This window comes from Falco peregrinus, chromosome 8, assembly GCF_023634155.1.
Source record: "Falco peregrinus isolate bFalPer1 chromosome 8, bFalPer1.pri, whole genome shotgun sequence".
Classification (NCBI taxonomy): Eukaryota; Metazoa; Chordata; class Aves; order Falconiformes; family Falconidae; genus Falco; species Falco peregrinus.
The window spans coordinates 44,167,199-44,190,550 of record NC_073728.1 but is presented as its reverse complement, the minus strand read 5'-3'; the positions used below and the strand labels follow the sequence as shown (position 1 = coordinate 44,190,550).

The following is a 23,352-nucleotide window of genomic DNA, read 5'->3' as shown; positions in this document are numbered from 1 at the left end:
AGAGGATGGAGCCAGGCTCTGCTCAGAGGTGCCCGGTGACAGGACCAGCGGCAGTGGGCACAAACCAGAACACAGGAGGTTTCCCCTAACATGGGCAACTCTGTCGCTGCCGTGAGGGTGACTGAGCAGTGACACAGGTGGCCCAGGGAGGCTGTGGAGTCTCCCACCTTAGGGGTTTTCGACAGCTGTCTGGACACGATCCTGGGCAACCGGCTGCAGATGACCCTTCTGGAGCAGAAGCCTGGGCAAGGTGACCTCCAGAGATCCCTTCCAACCTCAGCGGTTCTGAACTGTAGGTAGTGATGGCTTCAAAGTTTCCACTTCTGCAGGCAATTCATAGTTGTTAAAGAAAGACAGATAACTGGAGTTGTATCCATTGACATCACTGTATGATTGTAAAGTGGTCCTTACGTTCTCAGGTGTGCAGGGAGCGAAAATTGCTTAATTGTTGAATGCATCAAATCCAGACCTTTTTTGTCATTGCCGTATTCCTTCTTGATACAAAACTGACAAAATTTTCATGATTCCAATGTGCAGAATACATCTTTTCTCCTTTGAGATATTTCTTTACTCTGATCTATGCTGAAAAGTTAGTTCTGTATTAAGTGTAGCCTGTGTGGAATTGAGAGAGTATAGTACATACTCTCAACTTTTGTACAGTTTTATTTATGAAGTATAATAGGGGATAATACAGATGTAAGGTCCATGCTTGAAAATGAAAGGTCAACATGTATAAAGAAGGCCCCCGAATTAATTTACTGGATAAGGCAGTCCTATGCTGGATGTCTCAACAGTTTAAGGACCTGGTAGGATTTGCCTGAAGTTTGTAGGATCTCATGAGGATCTCTGCTGGAGCTCTACTCTCCAGGAAATTCAGTATGTCTTTGTCTTCTGTGATTGCTCCTTTTCTGTTAAATATTTTCGGTTTATCTTCTCTTAGGCTTGGTTTTGGTTTTAGTTACTTTTTGATGAAGTGAACACTTTGTGTTCTCTAGAAAGTAAAATTTTACAGTGATCCATGTACTAGGGTCCCGGACCGGCTCACGAGAAAACAGTGTCTTTTGTGCAGGTGGGCTTTACCCTCGCTGTTTGGAAAACCTCTGCTGTTCCAGAGGAGGCGGCTGAGCTCCATCCCAGGCTTCTGGTTGAGGCCTCCTAGCGTGCAGGGCTTTCCCGTGGTCTGGTTTCTGCTGCTAAAACTGTACAGCACGTCCAGCTGAATGTGTGGCAGTTCTTTCTCTTCGTAGTGGACCCTTTCTGGTCACTGGGTTGTACTGCCTATGGCTGCTGTTTCGGTTACTTTTCTTCTTATTTCTGTTGAGCATGTATAAAATTCAGTCCTCTAAACTACATATTAAGGCATCCAGACTTGTCATCGATTACTTGAATGCTTTAAAAATCTGGAGAAACTGAAGCATACTTCATTGTGAATATATTATCCAGGTTGCACATGGGTGACTGTTACAGTCCGGCAGTATGTGCATTGGGTTTCACAGAACTCAGATTCATTGTGTGGCCCATGGTACCATAATGAACTGGAAGGCTGTGAGAACCAAGGCATAGTGGTTTGACAGAACCCTGTATTTCCTGTTTGGGAAGATTACATCAAAACCTCATGTCTTTCATGTCATAGCTCCCATCTACATTCATTCCTAAATAGCTCCACCATTGCCAGCTAATTTTTAATTGTGCTAGCTTGCTTAAATTGTCATTAATCTGGTCCCCTTAAAGCTGTTAAAAAAACCCAAAAAACCTATGGCAATCTAAACATGAGCACCTATGCATAAAAAAGTGTTGGTTCCTTCAGGGATAGTACAGGCATCTTCCAATGCTAGTAAAAATTATAAACGTACATTGTTACATGGGAGCAATTGACTACAATGAGTGTTAGACTTAATAACAAGAAATACAGGTGTATAAACGTGGCCATTTTTTTGAAATGTAAAAGTAAATTTACTTTCTCATAATTATTTTTTTTTTAAATAACTTTCTTCCGCTTGTAGGAAAAAATTAAACGAATCCAGCAAATCAGAATGGAGAAAGAACTTCGAGCTCAGCAAATTTTAGAGGTAAAAATAATAGCTTTAATATAATTTTTGTGTTGCCATTTTAAATAATGTTGTATTTTAATAGCCACACATGCAGTTAGGAATGTTACTAAATGCAACACCTCTAACAGCTTGGACTTCCAAAAGCTATTTAAAAAATGTGTCTTAAAATATTTTTCTTAAAAACATGTATTTTAACTGTGACCCACATCTTGGAAACGTTCATTTAAGTTCCCAGCTTCCTACACAAATAGTCTTGTATTTGCTGAAGTTAACAGCATAGCTTTCCTTTGTTAGAAAGCAAGTTTGCCATAATAGGATATTAAAGCAGTATCATGCTCTGGTCTGTGTGAAGTACAGTGGATTTAACATACTAAATTTAGATGTATGTTAGAATATACTGGTATACTATACTAGTTTGCTGGTATAGAAAGTTTGCTAGTTTTCAAGTCTCTGTGCATGGAAAAATTAATGGTAATCTCTTCGCTATTTCCATTTTATTGTTTATGTGTATACTTACTTTCTTAGTTGTAATAGCCAGGGGAAGCAGTTTTGAGTGGGACTTGAAATTCTGGCTTAATTTTTAAAAAGTGAATGAATTTTGAATTGATTGATTATGCAAGCTGGGGAAGAAATCTGTTGGGGTGTACATGATATGTGATGATGTTTTGAATTTCTGAAGGCACGTAACTTTATTCCTAGTCAGATAATTTTCAGGTTGTGATGGCGCTGTTGTGTGACCTGTTTTGCATGCACAGGCAAAAAAGAAAAAGAAGGAAGAAGCAGCAAATGCCAAATTATTGGAGGCCGAAAAACGAATAAAGGTTAGTTTAGAGGAGCTCCAAAACCAAGAGCTGTGTTATTGCGCATAATATATGTTGATATATAAAACTAGTAAATTTGGGAGATTATTCATTGGTAATGAACTGTAAATAGAGATGGCATATGATTAACATGCGTACGTATGTTTATATAAATACATGAAGCATACACAGAGCGAAGTTTGTGTGGCATACACAAACACACACATGTACGTTTATATGTACACACATGACTATATAGGGAGACAGTAATTTTTTGTATGCCATTACCTTGAGGTTTTTTTATATGACACTTAGACTTAAAATGCTTGTGGCAGTAACAACATTATTCACAATATTCTTTTAAGCACACTGTATCCAAACACTTTGTTGTTTCTCAACAAGCGTAGTCTTTTCTAGGCTGTGTGTAATACAAGACTGCAGAACTCTTACAAATATTGGAAAACCCAGTTTATATATGTACTTCTGTTACTGCTCTGGTGGTCTTGGTGTGTTGTAACATGGAACTCCCAAAGCATACATTTGCTGTTACGTACACTGTGTGTACTTCTCTGTGGTCAGTTTGTGGGGGGTGGGGAAGTAAGAACTGAATTTGATGTGCTGTTTTAGTGTGGCAAAAATGTGTAGCTTGGTAAGTAATTTTTGATAAATACTTTAAATACATCTTTGGCTTTTTGTTTAAGGAGAAAGAGATGCGAAGGCAGCAAGCTGTTCTTCTGAAACACCAGGTTGGTATACATTCAGTTGACCAAATAGCCAGAAGGCGTATTACTTAAGCTATATGGTGGGGGTGGGGGTGGGGGAAATCTTCAAAATACGCCCTTTTTAAATTTCTGAGTTTGATTCCTGCACAGATTTTCTTTCACGTTATGATTTGTTGCTTTGCTTTGGTATTGGGGTCTTTTGGGGGATAATAAAGTGGTTTTATGACTTTGTGATTTCTGTTTCATAATGTTGTGCCAACTCTTTCTACCAGGAGTTGGAGAGGCATAGACTAGATATGGTATGGGTATGTTTATTTTTGTACATCTAACACCGCATTGTGATTTGGTTGTGATATGGTTGTCATAGCAATGCATAAAATGTAGCACTGGCTGCTGTCATATTACATACTGCTGCATGGCTTTACAGCACAGTGCATTGCATACATCTGCTTGTCTTGTCTGTTCAGGAAAAAAAAAAAGACATCTTGAACATGTGTATAAATTGAACATGGCAATAAATAAGTGAGTTTTTTAACCAGAAATCTGTTACTGATGTCCTAATAGAAATTGGACTAGAGATTAATTGATACAAAATTCATAGGTAGTCACTTGGATAATTTTTGCAAGTCTTGTCCCATTCACTGGGAGTGAATCCAGACAGTTTAAATACAATTTGAATTAACCTGTTTTAGAAGTCAGGATGATGTCTTCCTAAGTTTGTAAGGTACTGAGGAAATTAGCTTTCAGTCAGTGGTAAATACATAATTTTACAAGTACACAGTGAAACATTAGAATGTAATCCTAGCCTCACTGAATTAGGTGGTAAAGTTCCCATAGCCTTTATTGGGGCCAGTATTTACTTTGCATTTTTTAAGGCAAAGCTCCCATACTTAATGCTCTAGAATACAGCTCCTTAATGTATTTGAAGTTACCAGCATAATTTATTGAGGGACAGGCATCAGTAAATGCAAGTGTCATTGCATATGTATATGCGCCACCAGTAGCTTGATTAAAACAGATCTACTGCTGAGAAAATTAATCATATTAATTTGTTGCTTGGTTATAAAAATACTAGTATTTGCAGTTTTTGAAAATGACCACTTTAAAATTTCTGGTGAATTGGCTACTGAAGAAGTAAATTGCAAGTTCCATAATAGCAGATGTAAGGTAACTGACCTGTTCCAGCCAACCATTATGCTTTTTGTTCTGCCAGCTTATGAAGGAGCATCACAACTGACCATAAGTAAATCTGTATGCTTCTTTTTTACACTGTCTCCATGTTCATTGCTTTACCTTTTTGCTTTTGATTGTTCTTGTATTTGCTTTCTAAACCTGAACTAAACATGCACAGACTTGGCCATTCTTGTCCTATATTTAGTATTTACTGTGACTTGTCTATTAATGCTAAATTCGTTACTCAGCTTTTTTACTCATTTGAAAACATGGATTAGTGTTGCTCTAATCTCACCTGCTTCAACAGGAACGAGAAAGGAGAAGACAACACATGATGCTTATGAAAGCCATGGAAGCACGTAAGAAAGCAGAAGTGAGTATTAACCTTAAAGTTTGACATTTGCATGCTTTCGTTCTGTAGATATATAGAAAAGCAGTGTCTTTGATGTACCTGTATGTATAATTTAATTTGGGTACATGGCAGTGGCAGGACAAGAAGCAACAGGCACAAATTGAAATACAGGAAATTCTGTTTAAACTTGAGAAAAACTTGATTACTTGGAGGGTGATGATTGAACACTGGCACAGGTTGGCCTGTTAGGTTGTGGATATCAGTCTGCTGTAGCTGATACTGTCTGGGGGGGAGATGATGGCAGGGACAGGTCACACATGGGGTTGGGGACTGGATGATCTCAAAGAGGGTCCCTTACATCCTCAGTGATTCTGAGCAAGAAGCCAATAAATTACATACCCTCTTCAGAGTCCTTGGGATTTTCTGGAAAGGAAATTTTGTTTACTTTTCTTCACATTGTTCATGTGTGTAAGGACTTCATCATACTGACTCATCAGACTTGCTGAATAGGTTTTCCTCAGTAGTTATCCAGGGGTAAAAATACACATCTTATTCCAGTCCAGGCTTCCTAGAACTTGGGGGTTTTGTAGATGATTCCAGATTTGGACCCCAATGAAACCAAGCAAATAGAATTATTATGCCTTAATAATTTTGTTTTTTCTCCTTCAGTAGAAGGTACTGCTGCACTACAGAAAGTAGATGCTTGATTTCTTGTTTTGATTTACTAAATATATATGTTACAAATTCTGAACCAAGAGATAGAGAAGTATAAAGTCCTAAATGCGTGTATTTCTTTTTGTGTACAATCATTTTACTTTGTCCATCTCTGAATCTAGTTACTCAGTTTGTTTTCTTTTTTGAACACATTGATCTGATGTGACATTGACCTGGTGACAAAAACCTGCTTGGTGTCACTTCCCAAATTTTCAGGCTTCTTTTGGTGCTGATCATCTAAATACCTAGATTTTTTTAAAATCTGTTTTGTTTCTGAAAAGACGACTGTTTTCAAAATAGCTGCCTTTTTCCTTACAGTGTGTGCTGAGTGCTTCTTACTCTGGTGACTGCTTTCATTATCGCAAGAGGACCTAATAACATTTGCTTATTATGAGTTAATGTTAAAGATCAAATACACATTCTGTGCTATTAAATTGGGTGTTTGTTGGGCAACTGAATCTTATAAAGTACTGCAGAATGGAAATGTTCTTCACAATCCAAATGATTACTTTGCTTAAAAGTTAAGGAACTCTAGACACTTTATTTAAAGGGAGGAAAAATATTCAAGAAACACTTGCAGTCTGTATTGGCACAGCCTAACCCCAAATCCATCAAAATATTTTCATTGAGTTGATTAATCAGGCCTTTAACTAGTTAAATTTTACTCCTAGCCATACTATCATATGACAGATGCTGAAGGTTCCCTGCCCTTAAGCTAATGCAATAGTGGTTTTGTAATAGAACTTGTTCTTATAATCAGTTGAGAGGTCTCAAGTTCATTACAATATTGCAGAAGGAAATGAGGGAAAAGTCTTTGCCTTGAAAAGCATTTGTGACCACATTGCTTATGTTCATAACTGAGGTGGCTTGAGGAAGAAGCCTATCTTACTGGTGTACCATATCCTGCTTATTCAGGGTACACTGCACTAAATGCATTGTTACTAGCTAAAACAACTCCAACATTTTCAGCTTCATTGGTTTGAAATAATACAGTAGTTTATGTTGCATTATAGATGGTTACAAAAAGATTATCTGAAAAAAAAGTACATGATGGAATAGCATTGATGATGATAAAACCAGACGTGTACAGTGTGATGGATGAAAATTTTATTAGACCATGATAAGCTAATTTACATGTTAATTCTGAGGCTGGCTTCATTTTTAACCCTCATATTATCTTAAGAGGGACTATCAGTGTATTTATGTAATTGCTAACTTTTTAATTTTACTTTTTATATATTTCTCTGTATCTTGAGACTTTTATCTCTGTATTTTGGGACTTTTATAGATAAAACGCAGATAGCTGAGAGATTGAAGTAAAATAACCATCATTATAGCATCTAGTTGTCAAATACATTGTTAAAACCTTTCTCTTAGACAGTGTTCATAAATTTAAATGAAAGTGACAGAGCAAAACAAATTAAAATTGAATAATACTTTAGTGCAAGGAAGAATTTCAGGTTAACTCTTAAGCCGGCTAGGAAAGGTGGCCTCCTAGAATTCTTGTTTGTGAATAGAGAGAGCAAAGTGGTAATCAGTGGCTGTCTTGGTCACTGTGACCACGTCACCAATGATGGCAAGTTGAATATGAGTCAACAGTGTGCCCTGGCAGCCAGAAGAGCCAACTGTGTCCTGGAGTGCCCCAAGCACACATAGCTAGCTGGTCAAGAGAGGTGACTGTCCCACTCCACACTAGTATGGCCCCACCTCAAGTACTGTGTGAAGTTTTGGGCTCCTCAGTGTAAGAAGGACATCAAACTAATTATTAGCGTGTCCAGAGGAGGATGACTAAGATGGTGAAGGGTCTTGAGGGCAAGACTTAGGAGGCATGGCTGAGGTCACTTGGTTTGTTCACCTTGGAGTGAAGAAGGAGAAGGCTGAGGGGTGCCCTCATTGCAGTCTACAGCCTCCTCAAGGGGGGCAGTGGAGGGGAGGTGCTGGTCATCTCTCTGGTGACCGGCAACAAGACATGAAGGAATGAAATGAAGCTGCATCAGGAGAAGTTCAGATTGGACATGAGGAAAAGGTTCTTCACTGAGAGGGTGGTTGATCACCAGAACAGGCTTCTCAGGGAAGTGAGCATGGCACCACGCCTGTCAGAGTTCAAGGGATGTCTGGATGATGCTTTTAGTCATATGGTTTGATTTTAGGTAGTCCTGCAAGGAGCAGGGAGTTGGAATTGATCATCATTATGGGTCCCTTCCAACTTGAGATACTGTATGGTTCTGTGATTAATGTTTGTTAAAAGATTAGATTGAGTTGTTTCTGATCTTCCTAGTGGTGTCCCGTAATACAAACTGGAAAGGAAAATAATGGCAGTTTTGTTGATAATATTTTGATAAACTAAAATCAGGACTCTGTTTCGGAGCTATATCATTCTGATAAGTAGTGACAGTTACACTTGTGCAAATAAAGCTACTAAGAGCTGAATATTCTGAAGATGTTTTTTCCACAACAGCCATAAATGAGGATTAGATCTGATTTAAAAAAAGAAAAAGAAGTATGTTTGTCACGTGAAAAGGTGGTAGTGGTGGGGGAAATCCTCTCAACCCCAGGTGCTTGATCTGTCTATTTTAGCACCCTGGGAAAACCCAGACCCTTGTACCCGACCAGTCTGTCAGCATCCCGTTACAGGGACCCTTCACTGAACAGTTCCACTGCACTGGAGGGCAATTCAACCAACTCGTTCAGGGCAACACACCAACAGCATTAGGGGGACCCCTCAACAGGTCTGTCCACTTTGTTTAAATGTGTTACCTGCTGCTGGCAACTGCTAGCGCCCACAATGGACTCACATTAACAGTTTACAGAATAACACTCTTTATTAATAATTACAAATTAAGGTTTGTGCTCACTGGTGATAGGGACTGTCTGCAAAAGCAAACTTGAAATGATATACAACCAAATCACATACAACTAAAATAACAGCTAGCGTGGGTTAGTTATTTAGCATGCATAAGTCAAAGTTCTTACCCAACAGGCGTCCCTGTGAGGGAGAAGACAGGTTCAGCCCGTTGACTGATCCCAGAAGTTACAATGGAGTCTTCCCTAACTTCTCCCTCCTTTGCTTGCTTTTTATGCTTCACAGGGCATTGCATAGTCATCACCATACACAGGATTGGCTGCAAGTTTCTTGCTTCTATTGCAAATTAGCACACATCCTCAGAGAGCAATGCTGAAGTCCTCTACTAACTACACATGCTCCTCAAGTGGGGTTTGGCCCTCTTTTTTTTTTTTTTTTTTTTTTCTTTTTTTTTGGGGGGGGGGGGGGGGGGAGGGAGCTATTTGAGTTGGAGGTCGCAGTCACCGCAGTTATCTTTGTCTTATTTTCAGCTAATTTTCTGTTGATGTCAGTGGACTGCAACACCTTATCATCCTGTTTCCTCTCATAGCCAGAACTTTCCTCACTTGAAGGCTTCTTTCTGGGTAACTTAGATAACGGTGGTGTTTTCACTACCTGTTCTTTGTTTCTTGTCCTCCCCAAGGCTGACTACCTTGATTAGAAGTCCATTCATAACAACTTTAGAGAGTGAGTCAGCTTGACCTAACTTTGTGAACACTGAATCAAAGTTAGGTAATCTGGGAGTTTAGACAACAATTCCCTCCCTTCGGATTTATTTCAGTCCAGGACCAGTCCATTTCCATCACATTTAAGCGGAGCTTGAGTGACTGTAGTCATACCTGTTGTTGTTACTAACTGGTACTGTGTGCCCAGTGAGGTCTGGTAGTACCTTGGAAGCAGGCAACTTTGAGATGGAGGTGTGCGTTAGTGTTACGATGAGATTATTTCATCTGAGGAAAGTAATTTTGCCGCAATGGTTTTGCTCAGGCACAGACATCTCATGGGTTCTTCATGCGACAACTGCTATGCAACTTATCTGCTGTGTGGTGCCATCGAGTTCCCGTTCCTGCAGGGAGCATGACAGAGCATGGCCGTGGTGTCTCTACTCCATCCTCTGTCACTCCTATCAGCATATGCTGAGCTGGCAGGAGGTGTTGCTTAGGGAACTGTGGTGATGTAGATTCTGTGCATGCCAACTGTCCTGAAGGTGGTAGCTGTATTTTACCCTAAAAAAGCTTTCTGTGATACTATGCTTCTGTTAGGACCCAATTTTCTCTTAATTCCTCACCTCAAGGTGATTTTCCCACAATGTTCCATTTTAAAGACAGTGTTACCCTCTCCATGTTTTCCACATCCTTTTTGAGGTAGAGGGCTCAAAACTGGACACTTTTCCAGGTATAGTCTCTTCAGCTCTGTGCAGAGGAAGATGGTACCCTCAGCACCTGATCCACTCTTGGAAATCAGGATGTCAGGCTAAATGGTAGTTTAGTCTTGCCCAGTGCTGTAATTATTCTTACTCTTAATAGAAATAGAAAAGTAAATGTTTCTTGCAGCCAGTAAAAGTAATCTCTAAATACATTCATGCAATTTAACATGGTTAAGGTTTGCATTTTTAATTATAACTGCAAAATAGTTTGCTGCCAGTTAAATATCCATGTGTACTTCTCTTGTTTTCTTCTGACATAGAGTGTTTCTAGTTGTCAAAAACAAGTTGTGGGGATTGCCAGTTGGCTTTGAAACCTTGACATAGGTTAAGATGAAAGGGAATGAACCAAGTTAGGGAGTATTTTCCATATTAAAATGAAGTAAAGGATTTTGTGTGCTGCTTTAGTGTGTTGTGATTTTTCCATACAAGCTGTGTGCTGTTAAAGGGAGAAAAACACGCATAAACAGTGTGACCCTTGTGAAATCACCGCAGATATGAGGGCCAGCATTGTCAATACAGAGGATGCTTACACAGCCACATATCAGCAGTTGGACAGATGGGTAGTTCTGTACGTGACTGCTTTTTTTCCCACCAGTGTAAGATTGCTGGACCGAACATGTTCTTTGTGCCCAGCTCCAAGCTTCATCTTGCCTAAATTCCACTGAAGACTGTAGCAGTAGAGGCCATTATCAACTGCTCTGTGCAGTTATCACCAGAGGTGTAGTAACATTCAGTATAGAATCAAATGAAAGGATAAAATGTTATGGAGCCTCACAGAACTATACAGCGAAGTCAGCAGTTAATGCCATTCTACAAACACGGGCAAGTCCTGACTTACAGTTACAGCCCATGCTGTAATCCATGCTCTCTGATTTAGGCAGAATTTGGTAGTGGTAGAATGGAGAGACTAGAGTGACCTCTTACACTGACAAAATAAGGGGGAATGATTCCGAATAATGCACAACTTGGCTTGGTTCTGCAGCCCTCTGTGTCCACAAGTGAAAAGCATGTGTAGGGTCTTCACCTTTACATTGTGTCAGGTTCTTAGGTTGTGACAAACACACACACACATGTTTGTGTATATGCATGCATTTCTGTGATCTAAAGAGGTAGCACTGACACGTGGCAGATTCCATACCTGGTTTCTTATTCGCTACTTTGCATTTGATACTGGTTACACAGAGGTATGTAATGAGTTGTGTAGGCAGACCAGCATATCCACGCAGGGTGTGTGCAGCAGAACCGCTGGAGTCAGGGATGGGAAAGGCAAGTGGAGCTCCAAATTCAGTCTTAGCAGGTTAGAGATAACTAGCATAGTATTCTGTGTGATGTCAGTGTAGAGGGTGTTGGAAGAGAAAAATAGCAGATGCTTGGCTTCTCACTTGGTTGGCCCTGTGTTCTTGTTGTACAGAATAAGATATTAATGACTGTTGGGTTCTCAGATTGCATGCTAAGTGCATGGTAGTTCAAGACCAGAGGCTATGTGCTTTCACAAGATCGATCGTGTTTTATAAGCTACTCGTATCCAGCTTATGTATTACAAGAATTTTTAAACCATGTGCTGTCCAGAGAGGTCCTCCCAACCACTGCTTTCTTGAGTAATCTCTGCTTTAGTGGATGCGTACTGATGATACTAGTTTGTAAGTGGGGACTTTAAAATCAGGTGCCTTGCATGTATGACAGTTCGTTGCTACATTTTTCACTCAGTCAGTCATCTTTCTGAAAGTTACTCCAAAGAATCTTTGAATCTTTCAATGTAAACATACTCAATACCCATTTGCATGTGGGCAGGAGAGGGGGGGGGGGGAAAAAAAGTGAATCTCAGATTTGATCACAAATTTGATTGTTTTGTTCTATTTCTGTAGTTCCCCCCTGCCCTTTAGTTCAATGCAGGTTCCTTAATTGCTGTGGTAATTACTAAGATTATGTAAGTAGCGCTTTTCAAATTTGTAGATTGTTCTGTTTTAAGAATAATAAGTGGGGTTTGTTTTATGCCTTTTAAATTCTATTTAAGGAAAAAGAGCGGTTAAAGCAAGAGAAACGTGATGAAAAAAGACTAAATAAAGAACGTAAACTGGAACAGCGAAGACTGGAGTTAGAAATGGCAAAGGAGCTAAAGAAGCCTAATGAAGATATGTGCTTAGCAGACCAGAAGGTAATCATAATAATGTAAACTTAGGTTTTGCCTCTTGTTTCTGTATTTTGCCACTTTGACAATTTTTGTTCTTGCAGCCACTCCCAAAGCATTCAAGTTTTGGTCTAGATTGGTCAAATACTTTAGGTACATACAAATACAAGATACTACAAACACTAAAGTAGCATATATTTAGTTAATTAAACACATTTTGTTTAAAAGTGGCCTGCTTCCCAAAAAGCAGTTGCATGATTGCTTCCAAAAAAATTGATCACTCTTGAGTTATTTTTACAGCAGGAATGCGCATCATGTCTCAGTACACAGTCACTAGGTAAAGCTTTTCTCATATGATTTTTTTCAGCAATTATTCTAAGCTGTTCTTCAAAAAACATTACTCTCCTAGTCCTCTGTGTTCTTAGTTCTTGTCCTTCAGGACTTGACCTACCTCAGGTTCAAGACCTTTCTTTTCCACAGAATTCCCCTCCCTATGTCCCCCAAATATTTTTGTACCACCTTTAATAGTATTTTGGCTCAGAATAGAGCTTGAGAGCATCTCCTGGCCAAAAAGTAAGTATTTGTTCATCTCTTGCCTCCTACCATATGGAATTACCAGCCAAATTCCCTAGCTAGTATCGAAAAAGTTTTCTTTTGAAATATACTGCTGAATCTTTCATTGGTTTTCTTTACTTTTCAGCCTTTACCAGACTTGCCTCGCATCCCAGGCCTTGTTCTTGATGGAAGCACATTTTCAGATTGTCTCATGGTAGTGCAGTTCCTGCGTAACTTTGGTAAAGTTCTTGGCTTTGAAGTGAATGTGGATGTCCCTTCCCTGAGCGTTCTACAAGAAGGTTTGCTGAACATAGGGGACAGCATGGGAGAAGTACAAGACTTGCTTGTAAAGCTTGTCTCTGCAGCAGTTTGTGATCCAGGACTTGTTACAGGATACAAGGTAAAAAAAATAAGAAAGAAAAAGCAATCTATAGTAAACACCCTATATTTATGAATGCATTCTTCATAACATGTTTTTACATCAAATCTCTGTTTTGAAAACAAAACTCTGATTTGGATTTCCATTCTTTTTCCTAATTCTTCTCTGTGGTGTCACTGTTCTAATGTTATTCCAAGACTTTGTGCCCTGCCAGCCTTCCCATTTTCCAGAAGTGATGTATTTCTGGGCATTTTCTCTACCCTCCCCTATTTTTATTTGGACCTCTTGCAGGGCTCTGTTGCATCTGTGGCCATGTCTTTTATCTCCTTTCTCCTCACTGCCCCCCTATTCTTACCCTCATGTTATACTCTCAGTAAATCTTGCCATTTCTTTCTTCAGTCTGCTGTCTATGTCGCTTCATCAAAAATCTGATTCATACATGATTCTCTTTCTTACTGTCCTTTTTCAAGCCAACATTGCTCTTTTCTACTCTATATAACATGATTGTACAAAACAGTACTCATCAAGTTTCAGTTGGACCATGTCTTTTTTCATTTAACCTATTTTGTTAATTATCTCTGCTCTTAAAAAAACTTAAGAGTTGAAGACGTTCTACTTTGTTACTCTATTCAAGACTTATATCTGAATAGTTTTAAAGAAAAATCCTGATTAAAGTCCTTAAGTAAATGCAAACAGAACCACCCCACTGTTTTATACACAATAATACAGCCTGCAGAGGAAACCAGTATTTTAAATGTGACTATTCGAAGTATCTTTATTCTTTTTAGGCTAAAACTATTCTTGGGGAACACTTACTGAATGTTGGTATCAATCGGGATAATGTGTCTGAGATCCTGCAGATATTCATGGAGGCACACTGTGGGCAAACTGAGCTGACAGAGAGCTTGAAGACAAAAGCTTTTCAGGCACATACTCCAGCTCAGAAAGCATCAGTACTTGCTTTTCTTGTCAATGAGTTAGCGTGCAGCAAAAGTGTAGTAAGGTAAGATCTTTCCCAAACAGGTCTGTAAAAATCAAATTATAAAAATAGTTCGGAATTACTGTATACACTGTGTTCTGTTGCAGGAGTGTTCTTGATGTTCTTATAATGAAAGCTGGAATTTGCTATGTTACTGCTTCTTGCTTTTATCTACTTCTGATACGATGGAAGAGTAAAACTTTTCCATGTTTGGTCTGTAAGTTTGTTTTCAAAGCTTGCACCAAAATGTCTCCAGCTGCTTTTGGAGTAAAAGATGAAGTTGATTACAAAGAAGTTTACCAGTTCTTCTAGGGAATAATGTAGAAGAGTTGTATAAGGCTTCTGCAGTACTCTATATTCCCTTTTTTCCTTTTGTTCTTCAAGACCTCTTTTGTCCAGGTACTTAAACTAGGGTCATAAGCTAAGGTGGCAAGCCTGATTTATCGTGGTAGTAATTCAAGAAAGTATACTTCATTTGTGGTCAGTAATGTATAGCATTTCAGAATTTAACCCCCCCCAATCCCTATGTTAAACAACATTCTAAAGCCCAACAACGTGCAGTACAAACTTCAGAAAAGCCAGCCTTTTGAGTACCTCCACTTACTTATCATGGCAAAGTCTTTCATTGCCTAATTGAATGCTCTTTTGTGAGTTCTGCTGCTTTTGGTGTACTGTGGTGCAAAAGTGAATCGCAGTTGCGTAAGGCAAGACTGAAAGAGATGCTTTGTGTTTTCCAAAGCTGAAAACTAGCAGAAGTGGGCAGTGCAAGTGCTGTGCATGTACTGTGCAAGAGTTCAATTGTATTTATCAAACTCATCTTAGTAAGAAACTTCATCTTACTGCACATGACCATCTATTAAGTCATATTTGTAGAAATTATTATTCAGAGCTTGAGTGTCTGTATTTTCATCATAGAAACAACTATAACCTGCTGAATTACTGAGTTTGGGACATCTCATCAGTGGGCTTGCAGACAGTTGTACTGAAGCACTTGTTTTGGTTCTTCAATTTCTGCAGTGAAAAGTGTATGTTAATTTGTAGATCACATGGATCCTAGTGAGAATACCATAGACATACCAGTGATAACTGTTTTCAGTGCAGGGCTAGATGCCTTGTGGCAAATACACCTGGAGGCTTGAAATTGAATTACAGCTATGGAGAGAAATGTCAAATTGTTTGAATGACCTGCTTGTTACATGGAAAGAAAACTTAGATGATACTGTAAATAAGACTGCCTGACATAGGTACAGCAGTGCGCTACGTCAGCATTCCTAGTATTGAAATTTCCTAGCTTTAAGAGTATTTATTTTTAATTTTAAACATTTCTCCAACATGTTTCTTTGAGATGTAGTATCTGTACATAAATGTATGACAGAAAAAGATAATGGAAGCTCAGAGTTAATGGATTGTTTTGTCTTTGACAGTGAAATTGATAAAAACATTGATTATATGTCAAACTTAAGGAGAGATAAATGGATGGTTGAAGGCAAACTTCGGAAGTAAGTTTTCGTTTCCTTCAATGTTACGATATGTTGCTCTTTTTTATTTGCTCAGATATGCTGCTATATAGGCAACTGGTTCTAAGAGCAAAATTAGCTGAGGTAGTTATGGGTTTACCAAGAAGATCGTAACTGAGCTGCTCAATTAAGGTAGAAGTGGATTTAGATTGGTGCAGCACCAGTCTTTTACAATCTGGTAAAGATGCATGAGATTCAGAGGGTTAGGTGTCCCTCAGAATTGGAGCAAAATCAAGTCCATTTTGTCTTCTTTGGAAGAAAGTACAGACATTTTTTATTGGAATATTACAGGAGCTGTCAAATCGCTGTTGGCATTATCAAGGTTTATTTGGACCTACCTTAATTACCAATGTTTGTTCTGAAAGGCCTTTTGAGAGGATGTGATTGTCATACAATGATTAACAATCAAATTTTTTTAATTTATATTATGTTACCTTAGTGTTTCCCATCTGTCAATGTTGCGTTGTTCCCTATAGCTAGGGACCATATGTAGAATGCAAACTAAGAGATTTTTTAAAAAAATACTTTTATCTAAGGGAAAATTGGAAATTTTTAAGGGTTGTCACTTTCATATCCACTGTTCTCCCATCCTACAAGACAAAATTCCATACAGCAAGCATAACGGCTCCAACTACCGGGGTGCTAGAAGGCATAAAGTTCATGAATCACAGGGGGTAAAAATACATGGCCAGTCTCTACTTTCTTTTTTTTTTTTCCTTAGTCATCTTTACCTCTTACTAGGAACGGTGAATCCTTTCTTAGTCCTTGCTTTAGGTACTTGTGTTTCTAATCTTGTCTCCCTTTTTTCCCTTTAATTTATCTCAGAAGGAAGAAGGAAAGAAGTAAAGAAGAAGGACAAGAGGGAGGTAGAGGAAAAAAAATTAGACCAGTAAAAAGAAATTCTCCACTAATACTGCAGATCCCAGTCTGCACAGGGTTAATATATTTTATCTTTTAGGACAACGCAAATACCTTTTCCTGTCTTCATCTGTATCCCCTCTATGTGCTATAGTTTAAAAAGTGTTTCTGAAGTTCTGATGTAGCCAACTGTCCATTAGTGGAACAGGACCCTTGCCTGTCCCTGTCTCCTTAGGGGCTCATTAGTCTTTCTCTCCCTCCATCAAACTGTAAGTACTTGTAGATGTAGGATCCTCCCTTTTCCTCATGATCTCTCTTTTCTTCCCTTCCAAATAGTAGGCGTAATACCCTGAAGTCCCAAGCCCCTCTTCCTTTCTGCAGTCATTTCTCTGCTTCTTGTGTTTCTCCCTTGTGTGGATTTCAGGTTCCAGTAGTGCTGTCCCTGTTTCCGAGTGTAAGTATCGTGGGAGTGCTCAGAAACATTGTTCTTCCTCTTCTTTGAATTTACTAGACTTGATTCATAGCTCTCATCTTTGGTTCAAAATCTTTGGATTTTCCACTGTTTTTCTGATGAACTCTGCTTTTTAGAAAAGCCTTCTTTGATCAATTTTAAACAATGTTTTCTTCTTTAATATGTCAGTTGGTGTTTTTCATAAACTCTTAGAACTGTTCTGGGGCTTCTCTGGAAAGAATCCTGTCCTTTTCAGTCTTCTGTTTGGTCTTTTTTTTCTGCTTCCAGACTTCATCCTTGTGCATGTTATCTTCCCCATCCATTTCAAAGCTCAGTTTAGTTTTTAAACATCCCAGTCCCAAACAGTTTTGCACAGGAATATCTTGCCATGTGATCAACAGATATGTACTCTTCATATGCATACAGACCTTTACATGACCCTCAGCCTGGGAAGCATGTAGTGTTAGGATGTGGAGGAATGGGTTTATTCCATTTCAGCCTGGTTTGCCAGTGTTTGTTGTGGTAAATCTTCATACTGCTATGTCCAGACTGTCTTGAAGTATATCCAAGTGGGATGAGTAAAGATTCTGGCTGTATTAGATGTTTTCACCAAGCCATTTTTTGTGCTTACAGTCTCACTTATTTATGAGATCAATTATTCAGCTGCGTATTGGGGGTGGGAGGAGGGAGGCAAAAAAACCCCACCAAAACTCCATGTGTTTGTAGGATACAAAAAAGCAACTTTAAAATCCCGGGTGGGAAAAAGGAATCATTGTATAAAAGCCTATAGGGATGCTTTTTTTTTCTTTTCTCCCACCCCCCTCCCCCACCCACTCCCTTAAGGATATTGGTCAAAATTCCTTGATAATCATGATATATATGATTGATACTGAATTCTTAGCTGCTTGGACTGATTCTGCTGGGCTGATGGTCAGTGAGAGGTTGCGTCTAATTCCTTCTCTGTCACATTTAGATCCGAATCTTGATACTAATCACCATCTTTGTAAAGGCACCTGTCTCACACAATCAGTTCATCTTCTTTGTGCTTCTGTATCACAGGTAGTCAGAAGACTGTCTCATCTGAGATGATTTGGCTGTTTTTTGACTAGATGATCACAATCTTAGCATCTCCTTTTCCTTTACATGTCTTCTGCTTGGCATCTCTTTTGTAGCTTGATCAATATAAGAGGGAATAAAAAAGAAATAGAGCTTCTTGAAGTATTAGGTAATAGCTGTTTCTTTACAAGAGTTAAAATATTGCAGAACAAGGTTTTTCACTGCAACAGTGTTCTTTTTAACATGCCAATATTATGGCATACTCCTTGTAAGTTAATTTCTTCCCAACAAAGGCCATCTCAGCTGTAAATGATGATGCTATATCAAAAGCAGTGTTACATGAGAGGAGAAATTACAGCCTGAGTTTGGGTAGGAGGTGGTAGTGCTGATTTGGGAAACTCATTTTTTGAGACCCAAGCTGAAGCATGTTAGAAGTGCATGAAAAGTATGATATTTAGAATTTCTTTGTCTTGCTACTACTTACTATTTATGTGCAAAAATTAGGAGGAAGGCATGAAAATTAAGTCAAAAGGTGATTTTTACCTCTGTGGTCTAGTAAACATCACAGATTAGATTAGAGCCGGCTTCAGTCACACACATGATTATCTGGTGGGCCACCCACTCTTTTTGTTGGCCAATAGACTTTATGATTCTCTCAACACTTGCAGATGTCGTTTTGGTATATACCTGAAAGTGAGAAAGAAGAAGTGAAGGTTTTCTTCTCTGTGAGCTGTATCTCTAAGTAGCAGCAGGAAAATTATGCCAACTGTGGAAATACCTGAAGATTTTTAAAGTTACGCTGTCATTGGTTTTTGCCTCTGCACTACTTTGGGTACAGGCTGTTGCCTTCGTACGCTTATGGTGCTATTAAAAGAGAGCATCTCTGATTTATTTCCATCCTTATAATCTGTAGTGTCTTTCGTGCAGTCTTCCTTTAGTGCTTGACAGCATTATATCTCTACTGTTGCTTTCAGCAAAAGTACCCTTTTTGGCTGCTTCTCATTTCTTTTAGGTATATGAGAGACATGCGTTGGTCATTGAACTTCCACCTGCCAGCTTTATTATTGAATTGTCTTCAAGATTATCTTAGTCTAATTTGTCTCTAAAATTGTCCAGTCACGCTGCAGTCAATCCAATCATTGACTAGTGGCTTTGTTTGATAGTTAATTCCTGCGTATAGGCAGGAATTTCCAGTCTGGAGAGAAGAGGATTTGGCGTTCTGAAGTTATCCTCATAAAAAGGAATTTTTTTTCTAAAAAACTTCACTTGGTGGAAGCCTGAGTAGTATTGATACTCAGTGAGACCAAGGCTTTTTGCAATAGACTTGAAAATGTTAGTTGCTTCTGAATTCACTGGGAGGCTTGAGAAATTTTTTAGATAAAAAAATATTTTAAGTAACTAAAATAGTTAAAAATTCATTTGTATTGGAAAAATGTAAGTGTAAAACTTTCTAAATTCTTCGGTGGATTAACCACTGTATAAAGAAAAAAACCCAACCAAACAAAAAAAAACTAAAAAACCCACAACCAAAAACACACACAGAGAAAACAAAGCCCCACTGTTTTCAGGCAAACAGAAGTCCCCTTGATTTCTTCCTAATGGTCTTTTTTAAAAAGTGCTGCTACCGCTTGAGCAGTGACAGCTTCATTTAAATCTGTGCTGTTGAGTACAGATTTTGTTTATTAGCATTTTAGAAGGCTGACAGGTTTGTCAGTATGCTCAGAAGCCAGCACTTCTACAACACTCATCATACTTGTAGCCACTTGCTGTATGGAATATTGTTTTGTAGGATGGGAAGAGAGAGAAGTATGACAAGGAAAAATTACGTACTGGTAATTGTGTTTGTCGTTACCGTTCTACTTTTCCCATCCTACCTTCTTCCAGTCATCTCTTACAAATCTTTGTCTTTTCTACACGTGTTTATGAATCTCTTCTAAGTCAGTTGCATTTTTGGTCTGCGTTATAAGTGACTGGTTAGGTCTGGCTATTTATACCTCCTGTGATTCAGCATGTTTGCCTGCTAGCTCCCTGATAGGTGGAACTGTAATTTTTGCTGTGTGGAATCTTGTCTTATAGGGGTTTTATAGAAGAAGAAGGTCTACTACAACCATAATTACTGGTATGTAAGTTTCCCTTTTCTTTCATAAAAGGAAAAATGAGAGTTTGATTGAGTAATCTCTTAGTAGTTTAGGTAGCTAAGATTTCTCAGAAAAGAAAATATGTCCTAGAATAGAAAGTTCAGCCAAAGGACTAAAATCAAATAATATGTAATAAATGAAAAATGCATAAAAATCTGAAATGGAAAAAACCCAGTACTTTAAACCAATCTTGCTGTTGCCATGCAAATGTAATAATTTCATACTTCCAGCTGAGGATTTTTCCTTCCCCACCCCCCCCCACTTCAGACATAGGTGATTTACGTTCATATTCTTAAAACACATAAAGCAAAAGATAAAGAAGTTGAAATGGTTATTTCTTCTAATTGTTTTTCCTGACTTTTCAAAATCCGTCTTGTGTTTCATTTCTTCTAAACAGTTACGCAATTAAAATTCACATGGGAGAAACAGAAATTCTATTCAGAACTGAATAAGCAGCTTAAGAGGTTTTATAACCTGATTTATTTTTTCCATTGACTAATGGCAATAAATACCGAGAAAACACAATGCCATATTAGAACAGAAATGCTAATTTGAATCCAAAATGTATGATTTACTTTCAGTCATACAGGAAGAAAGGTATGTTTACACTGTAGACATATTCCATAATTTCACTCCTTATCATGTGTTTCAAGGCTTAGAATAATTCACGCCAAGAAAACTGGTAAAAGAGATGCTACAGGAGGTGTTGACGTAGGAGAGGAACAGCACTCTTTGGAAACACCAACACCAGGCCGCAAACGCAGACGAAAGGGTGGGGATAGTGATTACGATGATGATGATGATGACGACAGTGATGATCAGGCAGATGAAGATGATGAGGATGAAGAGGACAAAGAAGACAAAAAAGGAAAGAAGGCAGAAGTTTGTGAAGATGAGGTGGGGGATTTTAAGTATAGTGAAACTTAATCAACTAATAAGTTAAAACTTGTTTTCCTTCTGTTTCTCCACAATATGTCACTACTTCCTCAAAATCTTACGATAAAAAGGAAGGAAGGATGGCATACCTCTAATATTTCTGAATTTTTTAATTAAGTTTATTTTCTGGAGTGTTTTTTCCTTTTATTTATGGCTGTTGTACTGTGGTTTGGTGGAGTTTTTTTGTCTAGTTTGGAGGTGGTTTTTTTTTTAGTTAGGGTTTTTTTTCTGCTTTTAATTTCTCTGAGATTCTCAAAGATTGTACCAGATACAAGGAAGTGCAGCTTTGTTAGCAAATGAGCAAAACCGTAGTTTTCTCTTAGACGAGAGTAAAGGTCATTTTTTTTAGTTAACAAAATAATAAAGTATAAAGTTATATTTAACCTTATCTATTATAAAGCTTGCCTGTGACTTTCCTGCATTTTTTTTTTCATAACTTTTCTAGGGTAGTCGCTGCCTGACTGTGTATTTGATCACAAGATGATAAGTTTTACTAGTCAGTATGAGATAAGAGAGAAAGGGTCAGCGAAACAGTTTTAGCTTGTTGAGCTGAATTGTATCTACAATAGTCAGAAGACTTTTAATTAAAGTGCTACAGGCCTGTAAGATTCACTGTAGAACTATAGAATTCTCTACTGGGTGAAACCTGATGAGAGACAAGCAATACCAAATGCTACATTTTAGCATACTGGGTGTTGTGCTAACTGCCAGAAAATGATCCATTAATGCAAGGTTATTGAAGTTCAAAGTGAGGTTTTAGGGGCACTGTGGATATGGCTGCTTGAATAATGCGTGTATACGACATGATATGTGGACTCACATCTTGTCAAACACTGTTCCTTAGAAACCCAGCTAGTTTTTAGGGTAGGACAGCCCTTTGCGCTGTTACACTAAATTTATTTAAAGTCTGTAATGTGTTTGAATTTAGGAGAATACCTTAGAGGCATAGAATGAAGTTCTTATAAATTAATACTTCAGAATTAAAAATAACTAATATTTAGGTATCTAATCTCACGTTCATTCCTTAATCTTTTTTCCATTAGTACAGTCTGCTGGTTTTGGTGCACTGGGCATTTCATAGACAAAAGTCCTGTAACTCCTGTAGAGAGATTAATTTTCTGATGCAACAGAAGTTCCACTGCATTCGTGCTGTATGTGGTATTTCAGAAGGCTCCACTCTGGTACACTTTATTTACAGAGCCAGGAAATAACAAGACCAGTATCTTAAGGTGTAGGTGACTGGGAACTCCTAGGATTTTGGTTATATTCTTCTGGAACTTAGTGTTAACTCCAAAGACTTTCTTGAACTAAATTAAAACTCTCTTTATGGAAATTACTCTCACTTTTAAACAGTGTCGAGAAGAAGGGGACCATAGATTCAATTATGGGTGCATTCCTCTTCAAAAATCAGCACGATAAATACTGGAACTTTTTTAGCAGGCTTGCAATTTAAAGTGGCTCTACAGTTTCTTGTAGACATTGAAGGAAAATCCAAGTGTGCACTGACCAAGGACTTTTGGCAATACCATTATTTTCATGCATGAAAAACACTTAGAAATGTATTTTAATATCCAAAAAGCTTCATAGAAACTAAGGTTAAATTCTGTAGCCTTAAATGTTTGTGCACAAACTGAATTATTTCTTCCCATAAAAGAATGTTTTCAGCAAACATCTGGCCATGAGCTTTCTCCTTCATATGTATCTGGGATAGTTTGGAAAGATTCAAGATACATCTTCTTCCAGTTACATTTTTCTTAGCAAATATATTGAACAAGCACAAAGTTTGAACTTTTTTACCCTTAGAATTTGCTTCTCATTTTTTGTTACATCTTTTTACTGTCATATTGGTAAGACATAGTAGTCTGATTTTATCCTGGAATAAATTTGGTGTGACAGTATATTTGCTGATTATAGGATGATGGGGACCAGACAGCAAGTGTTGAAGAACTAGAGAAGCAGATTGAAAAACTGACAAAGGTGAGAGGTCATTTGCCTTTTTTATACTACAAATTTCATTACTGTATGTTGCGAGTTGTGGTGTTAACAATCATTTTCAGTGCTCCAACTTAATATAAATTGAAATCAGGATCAGCTTTTTTTTTTTATGAAAATATGAGTGATGCTACTGTTCATGACACCTGAATTGTGAGTTTAGGGTAGTGGCAGTAAGTGAATATGACTCAAAAGACAGTTAGGAAGCTGTTGATGATAATATATTTTCACATCTCAGAATAAAAAGTAATACTGTTTTTATCCAAAGCTAATTAATATTCCT

At 38.1% G+C, this 23,352-nt stretch overlaps 1 protein-coding gene across 19 annotated transcripts in view; it reads left to right on the top strand.

Moving 5' to 3' along the window:
- Window positions 1-23,352, top strand: part of BAZ2B (bromodomain adjacent to zinc finger domain 2B) — a 156,774-nt gene that overhangs the window by 116,475 nt on the left and 16,947 nt on the right. For 11 of the 19 annotated variants that reach the window (XM_055811648.1, XM_055811650.1, XM_055811655.1 and 8 more), the window contains 11 exons: window positions 2,004-2,069; window positions 2,807-2,872; window positions 3,553-3,597; window positions 3,846-3,878; window positions 5,054-5,119; window positions 12,095-12,235; window positions 12,909-13,163; window positions 13,931-14,145; window positions 15,546-15,620; window positions 20,795-21,038; window positions 22,992-23,054. In XM_055811648.1, the coding sequence (XP_055667623.1) occupies window positions 2,004-2,069; window positions 2,807-2,872; window positions 3,553-3,597; window positions 3,846-3,878; window positions 5,054-5,119; window positions 12,095-12,235; window positions 12,909-13,163; window positions 13,931-14,145; window positions 15,546-15,620; window positions 20,795-21,038; window positions 22,992-23,054 (1,269 nt within the window). The remainder of the gene's footprint in view (window positions 1-2,003; window positions 2,070-2,806; window positions 2,873-3,552; window positions 3,598-3,845; window positions 3,879-5,053; window positions 5,120-12,094; window positions 12,236-12,908; window positions 13,164-13,930; window positions 14,146-15,545; window positions 15,621-20,794; window positions 21,039-22,991; window positions 23,055-23,352) is intronic. The other 8 variants (XM_055811657.1, XM_055811647.1, XM_055811654.1 and 5 more) reach the window with 2 other exon arrangements.